General features: G+C 38.2%; 1 protein-coding gene across 1 annotated transcript in view; it reads right to left on the bottom strand.

Annotated features, from left to right (window-relative positions):
• pcsk2 (proprotein convertase subtilisin/kexin type 2) overlaps positions 1-17,987 on the bottom strand; it is a 36,524-nt gene that overhangs the window by 11,023 nt on the left and 7,514 nt on the right. The window contains exons 3-9 of the mRNA XM_026939479.3: positions 16,260-16,373; positions 15,754-15,862; positions 15,575-15,612; positions 5,542-5,618; positions 4,011-4,099; positions 2,784-2,959; positions 453-668 (exon numbers count right to left, since the gene is read on the bottom strand). Coding sequence (XP_026795280.1) covers positions 453-668; positions 2,784-2,959; positions 4,011-4,099; positions 5,542-5,618; positions 15,575-15,612; positions 15,754-15,862; positions 16,260-16,373 — 819 coding nt within the window. The remainder of the gene's footprint in view (positions 1-452; positions 669-2,783; positions 2,960-4,010; positions 4,100-5,541; positions 5,619-15,574; positions 15,613-15,753; positions 15,863-16,259; positions 16,374-17,987) is intronic.

The raw sequence follows: 17,987 nt of genomic DNA on the forward strand, positions 1-17,987 counted from the left end.
TTCTCTGTCCTGACACCCAGGTGGTAAAATGAACTGGATATTTTAGTGTGAAGCAGTTCATGGTTGATATTTAAACCTGACATTGGATCACAACCATTTTTAGTCTTAGTGACTACCAAAAAGACATATTCTCCAAACTGGCAACACTGATGCCTGGTTTTGTTTCAAAATAATTTATTTGAATTTTGAGTAGTATGTTACTATTTGTGTCTATCAAGTCACCATCTGATAACCTACAGTGTATTGTCTGAAACACTGCATTTCATATAAGGCTCTAATAAAGTTTGAGGCATAACAAAGAACAGTCAGTCACTGACTGCATTTCCACTGCTTAAAAGCAGAATAATTACTGAGAAGACAAGGCATAAAAAATACATATAAACACACATATGAACAAACATACGTGCACGCACACTCCCACACACACACCAACACAACAACTACCTACTCACCACTCCTGCCTCAGGGTTCCTCTTGCGGCCGTTGCTGAATGTCGAGGCGAGTGTGGAGGAGCAGCTCTCGTCGTACAAAGCTGTGCGTCCATCATTAATGGCCGAGTTAATGGAGATGGTCCACATGCTGGAGGCATAGCCATCACAGTTGCAGTCATCATAGCCACCACCATCCCCCGAAGCCCACACATAGATACTGCCTTTCCCCCCTCGGCCCTGTACATACACAACACACATAATTAACATTCAAATAAGTGATCAACGATTTTAATAAGTTCAACAATAACACATTGCAATAGCTAGTATTATTCTTGTAGGTCATACTATTCTGAGGTAAAATGCATAGCTTTGGCTTTTAGATAAACACTAGAAGAACAACACTATTCTTACAAGCTTCATCAATGTCAAACACAATGTACATTTATTCGGTTTCATACCATTAGCTCTCATATTGCCACTTGTTCCCTGATTATCATCTTTATATGTAGCAATTAACTATGCTTGGTTAAGTGGATTACTTGGATTTACAGTGTAATGTTCATAAAACTATAAGACAGACTCAAGATCCTTAATGAATTGCCTATGGTTTTGTTTTTGTAAACACATCTTTCTTTCATCCTCTCTCTGAATTTATTTATTCCTCCTCCCCCCACCCCACCCCCCTATTTTCATGTATTCTCTCTCGCTCTGTTCCCTGTCTCTGAATGGAGACCCATCAGCTCAGCTTGGCTGCAATTAGCTAAAAGAAATGATTGCACTTTAAACGCTGCTGCTTTTGTAACAAGCTCTATTCACACAGGGAGCTGATAAGAGGGAATCTTCGAGGTGTGGGAGGACCACAATCTTTCTAAGGGACACTTTCAGAGAGAGGAGCTTCATGTATTTTCATGCATATCCTTTCAGAAGACCATTTCTATGCTATACGATTACTTATTTAAAAAAAAAAAAGCCATACATATTGGCCATATTGGTCTTACTGAACATTGTGCCATGACAATGACAAAATTCTACAGTAAATGACAAAATCTGTCATAACAGTGCCGTACAACTCAACAAATAATTGATGAGGCTTTTTTGTTTAAGCTAAGTATAATCTACTGACCCTTGAGCAATCAACAATGCCCATGACTGGAAACCTCTTCACTCGTTAAGAGAAGGAAGGGGTTAGATTCCAAGCATTTGAAATTTTGTCATTTTTATTTCAGTTGCAAAATGTGAGGTGAAATATCCTGAGATTATCCTAAACGATGTTAAGCAGAGCACTTTGATAGAACCAGAGCTGCAACAGTTCTCTCGACACCATTTTATTCCATTAGCTGTGGCAATTTGAACAGGTCAAAGCAGTGGACTAGAGAAACAAAAACAAAGTGATATGTTCTGAGAGTAAGTGATTGGATTTTGCCAGTGTAACAAGTGGTATGTAACTCCCCAAGAGAATTTCGCCCCACATCTTTTTAGAGTGCACAAAAAAAGGCCACCATTACCACGTAGTGATTGAGTGGGATATGAATTGATTAGGGTTGTTTGTTCAACCCTGGTCTGGAGGGAGGAATATGAGGGTAGCAATAATCATTCCAGACCGCTTGGGAACATGAGGGCGTCACACCATAGTTTTGTGATTAATTCAACAAGTTAATTTGAGGCCATGACCATGAGGCCTCAAATGAGGACATTGTTAGTCATGTTGGTGAAATATGGAGGGACAGCTTAGTACTTTACAGGAGTGCTTCTTTGAATTTCATGATATTGCATTTCATCTACTTTAGAATCACTTACGCCCTTCGAGGTCCGTCTAGATATGATATATTGAACAAATATGGGAATATTTGCAGGTGAACAAAAAATAATGCTCTGTACCATAGGTTCTCAACCTGGGGTTTGTGACCCCATGGAGATGGGGCCACAGGAGATTTTTTCCATCCATTAATGCAGTTCTATGTATATAAATTAGATTTATGTAATATTTTATAATAAGTAAAAATGTTAGATTATTATTGGAAACATTACCCTTCCATTGTCCAACACGCACTCATGATAATCAAAGCGAATATGTTAATCAAAGTTTTGCCTGTCACGGTTATTGTTTCTAGTTTGAAACAAAAAAATACAATATTCATGCTATATGTTTAGTGTATTCAGTCTGTAGCTGACAGTAATAGCATACACTCTGGACAAAAAATCCAACCTTACTGAAAGTTCAAACTGCCACAGAGCATAGACATGCAAATCTCACTGGAACAAACATTACACAACACAACACATTCACAAACATGTGATCATATACCATGGCACTGCATATTTATAATAAAACACCGTATTTCCCATGAGTACCTTGTTAACGCCATCTGCCATGGCCTGAAGGGTTAGCTCACGAGGTCCATCCACCGTCTTGCCATCATCAGTGGGACCCCAGCTAGCGCTGTAGATGTCAATAACCTGCGGCATGTGACTGATGGAGGAGGCTTCAATGATGTCCGTCATGAATGGCTGGTCCAACATTCGGATGCCTAGACCGGGGGAAGAGCCAGGCCATGTTTCTTATCTCCATTTTAATTTGCACATGACAGTTACTATTCAACTCAGCTTGCTTTAATAGGCTTTTCCTTTATATAAGTAAAATCAGTTTCCAGCTTAAATACATCCATGAATCCTGTAATTTATATCTTTCATCTGTATCTCCACCTTTATGTGCAGTGGTCCTGCTAAAACTGTGAGTCTGTGACAGGGAGCTTTGGGAAACGATGTACATGTCTAGTCCTGTACTGCTCTAGAGGCATGTTCTTTAGAGTTGGTCCTTATGAGAATTAATAGAGGAGTTATATGCGATAATTGCTTTTGCTCCTCACAGAACACTGTTCTGAATGTTCATCTGTCTTAGTCTGGTTTAGTTTTCATACCTATTCACATTCTTTCATACAGTTGTGAGCCATTTTCTTTCTTTTCCTTTTGAGTGCATGTTTTTTTAAGTGGCTCGTGTATTCTAGTCATTGCACCACAAATCTTACTGCCAACAGCATAATCATGAATGATGGCCATGACCTTTTATAATATCTAGAATATTGTAAGCACTACAGATAATCATTGTGAATAACTACACTTAAGTGTAGTGCCTGTAGCCACCTGTGTGTCCACAGATGCTAACAGTTCATAAGACAATCATTCAGCATTTTATTTTCAAATCTGACTGAACATCAAAATATGATGAAAGAGAAAAATATGTCTTGAAAGAATAAGAAAGAATGAAAGTGAAAGAATGATCAGCACCCTTTTGTACTGGGTCCCAAAATCGTGTTGATTACACAATAGGGAATTTCCTTTCTATTTGTGTGCTTCAGACAAAAAAGGTCGGCATGTTGGCAGGTCGTCATGGACAGAAATGCTGTTTTCAGAAGTTAAATCGAGCTAGCTGTTTTGACTATAGAATAGGTTGAATAGGTTCCATTAGTAAAATAAATATTTGGTGGACTCATGAGATCTGAACTTGCCTATTATGAATCTGAAAAAGCCTATTTTGAATATAAGGAGCAACATTAGATAGACAAATAGTATGAGATATACCCGCCACTTTGGAATTGTAGGCCACTCCTACGCCACAGATGTTGTTGTTAGCCACTGCAGACACCTCTCCGGCACATCTGGTCCCATGGCTGAACATTTGCATTCAGAAAATATTACAAGTTAGTAGGATATGTACATAGGTATTCAGAATTCATGGAAACTATTAGCAAGAATCACAATATATTAACAGCTAAAACAATATATTAACTTAGTGTGAGCAACCAAAAGAAAAAAATCCCCAGTGATAAAAAATAAGCTAAACTATGAGTTAGTGTGAGGTTTTTTTTTTTTTGAAGAAGAATTGTCTGAACCAAAGTAAGGCCAGAAGTTGCTTACTCTCATTTTAACTGCAGGCCTTTATTGGAGATTCACTTCTGTTCTATATCCTAAATATATTCAAGGCAATTAATGTGTCACCAAATCAAGATCACTGTCTGTTGTTGCACCCATTACTGCCTGATGTTCCGCACATAAATATTTCTGCTTACCGCACATTCATAAGACTCACAAATTAGTCTTACATAATCCAAAACCAATGGGAACTCCTCTGTCTGCTGACATGTTACAAATGGAAATCTATTTGTGACAAGTAGGATAGAAAATGTCATTTATGGACAGCTTCTTCTTTCTAAAAATAGACTTAGCCATTATAAGGAAACTGTGCGCTGTTCTCAAACCAGCACAAAGGAGAAACATGAAGCCTGGAAGAAAGCCAGCGCATAAAAAGAAATAGGGAGCTTCTCAGAAATATAGCTTTTGTGTTAATAAATAACTGTCTGATTAACCGGCAAGTCTGTGACACTAATGATATTACTGCTGCCATCATATGCTTCACACACACACACACACACACACACACACACAGAGGACAAAAAAGAAGTTATGCTTCTGCTCTTCTTTATTAGAAAGGATGGCCTCAAGCTCTTTTTGGGTGTCACAATGTGCCAGGATTTATTAACATTGAGATTTTGAGCGTAGCAGTAATAAAGAGGGAGTCGTGCTAATCTGCACTGCCGCTGACCCTGCTGAGCACCTTCTGGGTGCCATCTACCACAACACACACACACACACACATTAAGAAATCACTCATTCCATTAACAAATGATCTGCAAACTGCATTACTGCATCTGAGCCATATAAGGAATACACATGCTCTCCTTTTGGAAATACAAAGAATTTTCAAATATTATAAGCTGGTATATTTTAATGCTGTTCAGTCCTTCTGTGTTCCTTGTTTTCCGTGGTCACACCTCCACAGACCTTGACAAGTGAGACACAGCGAGCTTAGTGTGCTGCAAGGCGTCAGCGTGGGCCATGTGCTCCATATTAATGCAGCCAAGCTGAGAGCCCAGAGAGAAGATGACTTAATAGGGCTATGTGTTAGGAAAATCAATAAGAAAGCGCAAGCAGCCCTTCAGCCAACCACTGCCAGGAAACTCAGTCTTGGGTCACCACATTCATCCTCCTTCCTCCCCCACCCACCTTTGTGTCTTGGGTCACAAAGCCAACTGACTGATGGACTGCTGATTACCTGTTAAACCAATCATCCGTGTAGCGAGGGTATGGGTATGGGTCATTGCTGCTGAAGTCATAGCTGGCCTCTGCATTCTGAAATAAGAAAACATTGGATATGGAAATAGAACTGAAAGTACGTTTCATACTGAGTATACAGGTTAGAAGTGATATGACAAAATATATCACAATATCACAATACGATATTCAACATGTTATATATTAGGGGTTTAGCGCAATGTGACTATCTGCCTCTGTATTTGTATCTGTTTCGTGCTACAAACAGCTGTAGCTGTATTCATATTTAACCCTGATGTTGGGGTGGCCTAAACTGGAATTTTTTATTTAAATATAAAAAAAGAAAAAAAAGAATGGTTTGTCTCCTATTTGTATATGTATTTGTATCTGTTTAGAACAGATAATCATCTGCTAATTCTGAATAATGTATTCGGTTCATATTCGTATTCAGTTACATCCCTAATATACAGATTGGCTAATCAAGTACCAGCAAAACAGAAGCGCCACATTAAAAACTATAAAAAATACAATTGATTGCAATTGCATGTTTATTTAACATATGCAAGAGTGATTTGACATAAATTTTAACAATTACTTGAGAAAAAAATGGTTGCATAATAAAATATCCAAGAAATACCCATGTCACTGAAAAATGTACTGTCACATAATTTATCATTTATTATCATTCATTTTTAAGAAAAAAACAAGCCTGATCAGATCTGTAATGCCAGCTCCTGGGGTGGGAAGTGACCTACATAGCATAAAGAAGGACTATACATGCTGGCACCAGACCTACTTTCAACACTCAATCATTTTACAGATCTGTTTACGCACACATCCAAAGCTGTGCCCCTCAGTCCAAGATATCCACACATATATATCTCACGAATGTGCCTAGATCATGTTAAAATTAGCTTCTGCTGCCCATAGGGAGCTTTATGCAGCAGCAGATTTAAGAGGGCAGGGGAGATAACCCTGCCCCCCACCCCCCACATGTCATCAGCCAACCTGATACCCTGACTGACTTTAACAGCAATTAAATGTGAAGAAGTTTATGCAAGCCAATTTTGAAAGATCTAGTCAATTAATTCTGGGTGGCTTTTGTACAATCAGAAGCTGAAAAGACATGTGTCATCCTTTAAGGAGGCTGAAGGGGTGTAGAACAGGGTGAATCACTGAGCAGGTTCTCAATAACAAGCAAGGTATATTTTTCTCTGATTAACTCATTTTTTTTTTTTTAAATACTTATATTATTACTCATATAACATTGGTACATTGGAAAGCCAAGCCTTTAAATATTTGTCTGTTTGTATGATAAAATCCCATGGTGACATACACAATATAGGAAAAGACAACAAGGTTAATCTTATCTTGCTGAGCTTCGCCCAAAAAGAATCCCAAAATGCAAATAGTTAAAAGAGCACAGCAAAGCCACAATAGGAAATAAACAACTAAAGTCAAAGGAAAAGAGTAAGAAAATCAATTTTTGAGCAAGTCAGATACAAGAAAATACAGGTGAAAAACAAAACTCAAATGCTAATTAGCATTAAAAACTGTTGATATATGAAGAAATTATTAATCGCAATCTCAGTAAAGATTGGTGTGTCTCTATTATTGCCTTTCTACCCAACTCACTGGGCTAAAGCCAGATGCCTTCAAATATCTATCAATCCAGTGAACTGCTATCTGATGAACTGCTATGCTATAAGACAGTACTGGCATTATTCCGTTAGCCTTGAGGCATTTAGCAAACAGAGACACCTTTCAGTGTTGAAGGCGCCAGCTATAACTACTTCTCATGGCAAAACAGAAGGGAAAACAGATGGCTTGAAGTCTCTTCACGCTGCACACAACCAATCACCCTGACTTCCTTAGTAGCTAATGTCAAGGAGAGGACCACATGCAAGCTAAATGTCCTCTGGGTCCAACTTTGCTTATAAGGACCATAAAGGATGGCCGATTTCTATGTTTCTTATAAGTATTATTGCAATCCAATCTATGATTTCATTTGTTAGCATTCCATTTTTTTGTACTTATGCTTTGTTATGCTTTTCAAACATTCAATGAATTCTTAGTGAAAGGCAAGTCCTCTCTGGGTAATGTACATCAGAATCACCTAATACACATTTTACAGGAATACTATGCAGAACCTTGGAATAAACAATTAATTGTTCCAATTCTCATTTTCTCTCCTCACTGATATGATATGCAGTGAGTGAAAGCAGGATGCAGGTGTATAAACTTAGCGTGGGCGATCCATAAATCGTTGTAGGAAATCCTAGCAGGGTTCAGATCACAAGCAGGCAACAACATAGTGATAATCCATAATTATAAACAGGAAAACAGACTAGGGTCAAAACCAGGAATTACAAAGATCTGCAAGCTCAGACACATGGCTTGGACTTAATGAATGCGTGCTAAGATTTCAAGTCTTCAGATCCCTGCATTGCTAAGGTACCACTGTTGGATCCTTGAGCAAGATCCCTAATCCTCAACCGCTCATTTGTATCCTGTCTCAATTGTAAGTCACTTTGGATAAACACATCAGCTCTGATGTTTGTTCAGTGGTGGCAGAGCTCATGTATATTGTAATATAGTATCTTCTCTGCCCCTGCATGTTTATTTCTTGTTTATTTCTTCCAATTGGACTGATTACTTATACCATAATTAAGGTCAAAGAGAGAGTAACTGCTTGCTAATTCTACTATTACCATAGGGACAGTGAAATTATGGTTTACAGAAGCTGTCGAGCTCCTTTGTAAGAATCCTCAACAGCCATGACGGTCTTTTTATGGCCTTAAAAATGGCAATGGCAATTCATTTTATTGGTGTGAGAGGGTGAGTTCAAAACTGTTCAAAACTGGAGCTGTTATCTGGGAGGTAAAGATGGCCCTGTCCTTCAGTAGGACAATAGTCAATCATGGTGATCTAATGCATATGAAGAGGGTTAACTCTCTCTCCTTAGTGTGTTCAGCTGCCCCAAGCAGCAGTTCAAAAGGATGTGGTGGCTTTATGTGTCTCCACGTAAATGTGTTATTCCTAATTGTCACAGATAGGAAGCTGTCATGAACTAGGGGAGAACTAATTAGTGGATGAGCATCCACCAAAATAGAAGAAGAACTGGGTAAAAATTCAGTTTGAATTTGCTATGTATCAAATTAGGTGATTCAAACGAGCATCTTAAAAAAAAATTACAGTACTGTCTGGGAAAGGCTTTTCTACTGGCAATAAAAAGTTTTCACTAAAGTTTACAAAACGTTTCAGAACCTGCAATTTATAACCTGATACTCAAATGTAAGCTTAGTCTTTCACTGAGTGAACCAAATGACATTTACCTCAGAAACAGTCAGTGTATTTGTCTCTTGCTAATGATTTGCTAAAAATTTAATTATAAGTCACTCTTTCCCCAGAGGTAAAGTTTTGGCACATCTAAAAACCAAAATGGGCTACTTACACCCAAATTATGTGAGGAATCGTATTTAATTTTCTAAAGAAGCACTTGGGATAAAATGTCAAATGGAAAAAACTACCTGCTGAAACATATAGCAGAGTAAACATATCTTGGGCTGCATTTACATATATACAATAGCAACCTTTTAATCAGTAGCATAAGTGTGGTTGAACATTACCCCCACCACAGAGAGAGAGAGATCATTTTCGTAGCGTTTGTTTGCGATATGTTGGGTGGACATCAAAGCATCACGCAAGTTATAATGATGAGGCAGATGAGGAGAATGAAAGACTCCTTAATGCTGCTCTGGCCAGCACTGCATTACTTCTGTCCACCTCCATTTAATGAAAAATGTGATTGAGGCTGAGACGTCAGGAGTGGTGAAATGGAGTCAACGCCTTTGACAGTAGAGAATGGTTGAGAATTTTTTTTAATGTTTTGAATTTTGAATAGAAAAACATTAAATGGCTTGTGTGACTGTCTGAATACATGACTGTCCCATCACGTGCATCATTTTGCCAAGCTATCAGTCCATGTAAATGCATTTATTTGTCAAAGCACCACGGTTCTTGGTTTCTGCTCCTACAATGATACACTGAGTGGGTCTGCTAGTGCTACTTTTCTCAACACTATTTTTTCTGCTTTGCACACACATAATCTAAAACCCCTATTTCCCAGACAGCACTGAGAGATTGGAATTCATTAGGCTGTAGTTGAAAATATCATACATAGAAACCATTGATGGCTCCAGGGATAAGTATTCTGGCTGGCATTTGCCAAGATGAGTCAGTGAGAGACAAAGGGCAGCCTCTCATCTCCGTGCTCTGTGCAGTGTAATGACATGCTTGGAGCAGGTATCTTGGTGTATATGGCTGAAGGCTGAGGGGTATTGACACTACCAGGCTGCATCAGATCACTGTAGTGGTTTAAGGTGGGAAGAAATTGCTGACATCAATACCATAGAGACAAGCTGAGTAGAATCTTTTAACACAATTTCAAATGTCACAGATGTACTAGAACACAGTGATTTTCACAGAAATCTCCACTAACATTTCTACCATGATTCATTATCCTCTAGACAGACAGCAGTAGGTTATTCAATTACATATTTAATGACGACCTAATTTGGAGCGGCATAACTCTCCACTAGGATTAAAAAGAAGTCAGTTACAATTATACGTAGCTCATTAAAAATCTGTATAGACCATCTGTCCACATGTTCATATTTTTTAAATATGGCTTGCTCTACAATACAGTGTTAAAGTTATTAATTTCACAGCGCTGCTAATTTCTCACATCAGAGGGGTGTGGTTTAATTTTCTATAACAGCACGGCTCTGACAGTGGTTCCGGCTGCACCATAAATAATAGGTTTATATTAATGCATTTGTTCTAATACGTTATCGTTTCTATAGCAACAGCTCGTTCACAGGGACTTGGATGGCAGGCGCTCCACATTATCTAAGCTTAATGATAAAAAACTGATTTTAAAAAGTGCTGCTAATGATAATAATTTGTTGTTGTTAATTTAATATTTATGGAAGGAGTCTTGGTTGTCTGCTCTTTATAGCGGACACACATGGGGCAGTCTTCAGGAGTTAGCACTGTCTGGTTTCTTGGTAAAATATAAGTTGCTTTTTTTGCCTTATTAGTAGTAATTAAGCCCATAATATAGATCACAATGGTATATTACCAGTAATCTCACACGCATCAAATATATTAACTTCTGAAAACCATTTGGCATTAAAACATAAAATTCAGACTAAAAATGGATTTAAATGTATTATTTGACATTTAAAAGTCATGCAAACACTCTTTAACTCTCTTGAAATAGAATACCAGCAGGAACAATAACAGACCGCATGTCTAAAGAGCTCAAGTTGATTACCGGAGATCTGAAATAATGGGTTACTAGCTGCACCATTACCCTTATATCAGGGAAAAGACTGGTCATTACTGAAAAAAAAAAACAAAACAAGTAGTACTTTCTTTGAACAAATCACAGGCCAACAAACTGTAACTACCTTTACCTAAAGATGCAGAAAAACATGCTCCAGAGATGATCAGGATTTCCTTGTCTGTGTTCAGAAAGAGCTATGAGGTCTACGCAGTGTCAACAACATGCTGTGCCTGAGTGCACGTTGTCAAGATGTGCTCTTCTCCTTGCCTCTTTTCAACTCCTATCTTCCATTTGCCTGTCCATCTAATTTAGGAAGAAGTGGTTCATGACAACAGGATTTGGTAGGGCAGGACGACATTTATGATGACATAATTAAGTCGATGGGCTATCACGCTTGACTTATGCTACAGGCTACTATCTACTGAATTTTTAGATTAACCCAATAGGCAGTTGAGAGTTGACAAGAACTGAATGAACACGAAAGCTGTACATTAGTTTTCAAAGAAAGAACCGAGAGCCAGTGACTGTGTTCAATACAGCAGGTGTGATTCCCATCGCTATTGTCACAGTATGCAAGATGAACACAGAAGAGGTAATATCAACTGTCCTGTCCACTGATCCTCCCCATTCATAAACAAAATGTTCATGGAGAGAGCATAGGGCAGCAGGATTCCTGCCCCAATGGGCCTCTATTAGCACTTGTTACAGTTTTTGACCCCTAGGTGCAATAATTTCTAACTGGAGCTAAATGAGCTCACTACTCCATGATTGCGCAACATCTAGAAAGACGAGCAAATCAAAGGAACATCGCTTATAGCTGTCAAATGACAACATTTTTTTAATCACTCACATTAGGTAATTAGTATTTCAACGAAATTTAAAATGCTAGTTGTGATTGAGCTGCCAGTGAATTTAGGTGTAGTAAAAGAAATGACATTAACTGTATTTCACTCTGTTGCATGAATCGAGGATTTGGTACAGGATTTTTACAAGATTCAGACATTAACAGTGCAATCAACTGGCAGCGATGATCATATACAGATACATCTGCAAGGTACCATGCAAATGTACAAATTCGAGAAGATGGAGAAACATGGAAGATTGTATATACACCATGCACATTCACATTCACACTCATTCAGACCTACTGGCACTTTAGTGTAGCCAATCTACCTACTGGCATGTTTTTGGGGGTGGGCGGAACCTGGAGAACCTGGAGGAAACCCACAAAGACACATGGGGAGAACATGCACTGTACTGTATATATGCATAAATTACATATTATACAATTAACATATAAAAAGATGAGCGTGGGATATTCCTTGTGTGTAAAAGAGATCAAGTTATTGCCATGGCAACTTCATGGAAAAAAATATACATAAAGCTGCACAGAGTTGAAAACTGGCAGCTTGTGCTTGTTATCTGTTATGTCTGGCAGAAAGACAGCGAAACAAAGAGAGAGAGAGAGAGAGAGAGAGAGAAAGAGAGAGGGGCTCTGGCAAACCTCCATTTGGCTGCCACCTAAAAATGCACTCATGTACAGTCAGAAAACCTACATACCGCTTCAGCCAAGCAAATTTATTAAGATTTATCTTCTTAGTACGCTACAAATGATCTTAATCCACTAAAAATAGAGACAAATAAAGCAGTGTGTCTTGTCCTCGGGCACTGTAGAGCTGGTATATTGTGTATGCTGCAGCAAAGATGCCTGCATGTGTTCTGATAATTCAGAGGGAATGGGGAGCTGGAGCTCTGGGTGGAATTGGTGCTAAATAAAACAGTAGCAGCAAGGAGGGGAGGGAAGAGAGGGGAGAGGAAAGGGGAGGAGGAGAGAGGGGGAGGAGGCAGTAAATGACTGTTTCAGCTTGGCTCGGCAGGAGACATCGGCCCAGCGGAGCGTGCGCTGGCATCACCCAGCGCCACAGATAAGCAAAGGTTATTTTTGGGTTAAGGCTCCTCCGTGTTCAAAGGCATGGTAAGACTCGCAGCCCACACACTACACTCGCAAGACTCCAACCCTGAATCAGGACTTCACATAAGCTGAACACAACACATGTACCTGTTAAATTGCCTGCTTCCTATGAGTGTGTGCATTCACTGAAGAAAGAGAAATACATATAAAGAATGGAGAGATATTTATTCTATCTGTGGCAGTCAGCTCTGAAATCTCTACTGACTGAGATTTGTGGCAGGAGAATGGCAGCGTTTTTAATTGCTAAGGTGCAGTCTGATCCCATCTCACCACGGAAAAGAAAAACCCTTCATCAGTTCCAGGTTGTACACAGAAGCCAAATTTGTCTTCGACGGCAAGGAAAGAAATATCTTTCCAGCATCTACTGCAGTCACATTTTCTTTACTACACATACTGTATTTCTTAAAGCTTAAAGGTTGTGACTATTAGATTCTGCCTGTATTTTGGTGGTTGGTGGTACTATAAAAGAGCTGCATCCTGAGATGTGTTTGCATCTCAAGAGTCTAGTCAACTTACGATATGACTCAATGGTTAGCTTTCTAGCTGGTAAACATTAGCCACAGAAAGTGATAAATTACTTCAGTTACTGATCAAAGATAAAATGGGTAAAGCTCATTTTCTGGAATCTTTCAGCTCTTCTTCAAATCCTTATATTCACCTTATTTCTCTCAGGACAGCATTGATAACATTGCAAAATTCATTATTACATTAAAAAAAATGAATCAGCATATTCCACTCTCAGGTTGGAAACAGAGACAGGTTACAAAGCATTTCTTTCAAAAAGACATCACGCAAAATACTTTTCCCTTCATTGAGAATGCTATTAGCTGTTCCACTCGCTGGCTCCTGAGTCCTACAATTATGTAGGCTATTGTTAATAAACCGTTCTATTAATTCACTGCTCTGAAACATCTTGCTATTATAGAAGTTACACATTTTGCTCCTCTTCTTCCTGCATCACATTAGATTTGTACTGGACACATCTCGACTAATGAATATTTATGACCATCAGAGGTCTGCTTATGAATATTAATGAATAGTAGACGTTTTCAATTAAAGCTGGTTATTAGTTGGAAAAGCAGAGAAAGACTTTCCAGAGAAATGATTAAAATTACTTCAAAATAATGTTTGGGGTAAAATTATTGCGATGTGTTTCACAGACATTCAGGAATAGCATAAAATCCCTGATAATATTAACATATAGAGCATTTACTGCAAATTGGATTCTAGTTTTTAGCACTAAAACATATAAGGTTTCTGAACAACAAATCACCTACCTAGATTAAGAGTATCATGCTAGAATTAATTAGTCTCAAAGGTAATGCTGTATAGCATCTATGATTTCATCAAATTCTGTACTAAACAGCACTACAACAAACCAGCAGCTCATTAAAGGGAAACTGAAAAAAACACAGTAACACTGTCGGTATGATTTAGAGTTATCCAGAATAGGTGATTTGGCAGAAATATTAGACACCCTTCCATCCACAGGAGAAAATAAAATTACCACACTAGGGATGTAATGTAATGACACCATCTGTATAGTGTGTGACTTAAACAGGAGGGATTTATTGATTTGTTGATCCATTTATTTATTTATTAATTATTAAATATGACCCCTGCCACTATGCCCCAGGAAACACTGGAAAAAACACCCATTGTGTGAATTCTGGTTCTGACAGTTCCTCAACCTCAGCTACATCAAGTTCATAATTGGTCTCGACTAGAGATGCAGGCAGGATAGTATTTTTTTTTTATCCCTCTCACACATTTTTCTTTTTTAACTGCCCATGATATTTTCTTAGAAATTTAGTATTTCCAAAAATATAAACAAAATTTAAACCACCACGACCCTAACCAGGCAGTTACTAGGGATGAATGAATGCTGTATATGCATCGCACATTAATGAACATGGTCTTTCTTTGGACCCCTTTCTTTGTGAACGTCGTATGTGACCACCTGCTGATGTCCGCATGAAAGTAAAAACCTGTTACGTCCCATAGGATCCCACGCCCAATGTATATCTTCAGTCTCAACCAGATGCCTTGAAAACCTTTATTGCAAAAGCTAGAGTATCTGATAAATAAGGTTATTTTTGCAGGACTTCAGCAAAGAAAACAATAATATACTCGTGGCTTATCCCAAATGCACCATCAGTGCAAGGGTGGCTCAATCACTACAGATACATAGCAATTATAGAGAGATTTTTAGCTGTGATAAATAAGGCACATGCTTGCACTATAGAGGTTTGGGATACACCTATTGCATACCTAACTAATCAACCAGCTACTAGAACTGTGACTAACTGTGTTATGTGCTATGACTGAATGTAAAATCTATGCATGTACATGTGCAAGTATGTATATGTATAAAATTGGCATTATTATGTGCTTGTGGGTTTTTTGTTTTGTTTTTGTTGTTGTTTTTGTTTTTTCCCTCTCCTCTCCTCCTTTATCATACTTGTGATTTATTCTATTTGATCTCAGCAAGGCTGTGGCAGTTTGTGTAAGTGAGTTAATTTTTCTTTATATTATGTCTTATAATCAGAGGATTTCCAAACGACATTTCTCACATGGATATATGTGAACTGGTTTTGTTCACAAAAAATAGTGCTCCTCCAATTGGTATCTGTATTTGTACACGGTTAGAAATAATGTTTTTTTATTCGGTTATATCCCTATGGTATATAAAACAGGATTATGTATACTTACGTAATTGGAAGCAAGGTCTGGGTGTAAATAATCAATACCTGTCAAAATAGCAAAACATATGCATTATCAGTGGTATAAATTAATATACAAACAAAATAGACCTTTCTAAAGCATGCCATAGAAAACAGTAGATAGAAGTTAACTAATTAAAATGGGGGATGCATTTATAGTTCATATACCATCATCCATGATGGCGATGGTCACTCCTTTTCCAGTGTAGCCCATCTTCCAGGCCTCAGCCACATTGAGGTCCAGCCCGGGAGTGCCGTCTGCCTGCCCTGTATTTATCTAATCAACAACACAATATGGACCCATTCGCATGAGCTGAACACTCCAGGTGTGTGGACATTATAAAATTAGTCACAACCACAACAATGTTACAGGGCAAAATAAAGGTCACCCATAATAGACTGGTGCTGGGAAACATTTAAAAATGACAAGCTCAATAAAGGTGACATTCTGTTTTCATAAAGCAGACATAGTTCCTAGGGATGATAAAGTCATGGAGGAACAGAGAAGGTGTGTTGGAGATGCTGGCTTGAGGATTACGGTTGACACTGATTGCCGAGGAGAAAAATTATTTAAATTAAGAGTATCAGACATTCTGATTAATTTGCCATGAACAGCTATGGTACTGAAGGTCAGGCATAAATGCATGAAGACAATAAAAGCTGTAATTACTTACAAGGTACCACTGCTTGGTAAAAAGTGGATCATTCAAACCATTGTCAAAGTCATTGATGTCTCGATAGCCTCTCTTCTGACGTTCGAATCCCTCCTGTACTATCACTTTTTTTACCTGAGACATAAAATAAAAAGTGTTAACACTGACATTTTCTGAAATCATTCACCCTGAATATTTTCAATTTTTTTTATGAAAATATATTAAGAAATATGAGAATTCGTGAGAATTCCTTTCGGATGTGACACATTTATCACTCTCCTGGGTTGTACTCCATATCGCAACAGAAGCTGAAACCTACAGAGACCAGATGCACGTTCAGCAGACAGTATGTGGTGTGATAAGGCCTTTGGAACAAAGAATGCCTGTATTATGCTCTCAGATTTGCATGTTCTCTCGCTTTCATCAAACAGACATTGTACAGATTAAAGGCAGGCTAATTTAAGAAGGGCTTTGAAAGCTCTTTGATAGCCATCAGGACTCTCACTATATACAATATTACATATAACATAAGGCAACAGAATAAATAAATCCTCACAATTGCTCTGCGCAATGTAGGTTAAAAATATGGCATTCAAGTCAATAAATTCTTTATCAATATTTGTCTTAGATAAAAGGTGACACCAGGAAATACAGAATAAATGAGCAAGTCTGTAATTAACGAGAAGGCTAGGTCCCTGGATAGTCCTGTTTTTTTTAACAGGACAGGATGAGGTTAGTGAAAGTGAAATAAATTTACACATTTCGACATGGTGCTGTCAGTATGTTCAACAGCTGAATATGCTGAAATGGTATCCTTCTTTAAATATAGTTATATCTTTATACTGAACCATGAAGAAAATCGTGCAAGTCCAGGGAAGCTAACTCACCAGGGATATAACTTATGTAAAGCACTTGCTGCCTTCCATATTAGAACTGTCACAAGATAGAAGAGGAAGGACTGGAGTTGTGGATGATAGAATATGTATATATAGACCACATCAGGTTCCACTCCTGTCAGCCAAGAACATGAATCTGAGTTTACAGTGAGCACCAGCTCACCAAAATGTTTTTCCAGTATTCAGCTGTCCAGTTTAGGGGAACCTGTGCCCAGTGTAGCCTCAGATTCCTGTTCTCGGCTGGAACCTGATGTGGTCTTCTGCTGCTGTAGCCCATCTGCCTCAAGCTTCAATTTCTTATATGTTCTGAGATGCTTTTCTGCTCACCACGGCTGTAAAGAGTGGTTACTTGAGTTACTGTAGCCTTGACGCACAAAAGCGCTTAGCATACTATAGGATAATCCAAAATACGATGATCTCATCTTTGAATGAAGAAATAATTAAGGAAAAGAAGCTCATCGATGTAGACAGGGTTTTATTTTTGTTATAAAAATGTGTCATATATGAAGGCTAAACGTAGCATTGCTCATTTTTGACAGTATATGCAGAGTATAAACCCCTAACCCTGCCTGTCATGGATTTATGGGTAGCCTATTAATTAAGCTGTCAAGAGGAGTCCCGAAGAACATGCTGTTGAATTTTAATATACTAAATTAATACTGCTGGGTGCTTTAGTACCATCATATATTACTTATTTCAACATGCAATTCCCAAAAGATTTCATTAGCTCCCCCTCTGTAAATAGCAGTCAGATATGCAGATCAGTGAATATCACCAGCTGTCGTGTGGCATAAATGAGATTCAACGGGAGTTTGTGGGAGCAGGTAGCTTGCTAAATACTGTTTTAATTAAA

The sequence above is a fragment of the Pangasianodon hypophthalmus genome, chromosome 3 (assembly GCF_027358585.1).
Source record: "Pangasianodon hypophthalmus isolate fPanHyp1 chromosome 3, fPanHyp1.pri, whole genome shotgun sequence".
Lineage (NCBI taxonomy): Eukaryota > Metazoa > Chordata > Actinopteri > Siluriformes > Pangasiidae > Pangasianodon > Pangasianodon hypophthalmus.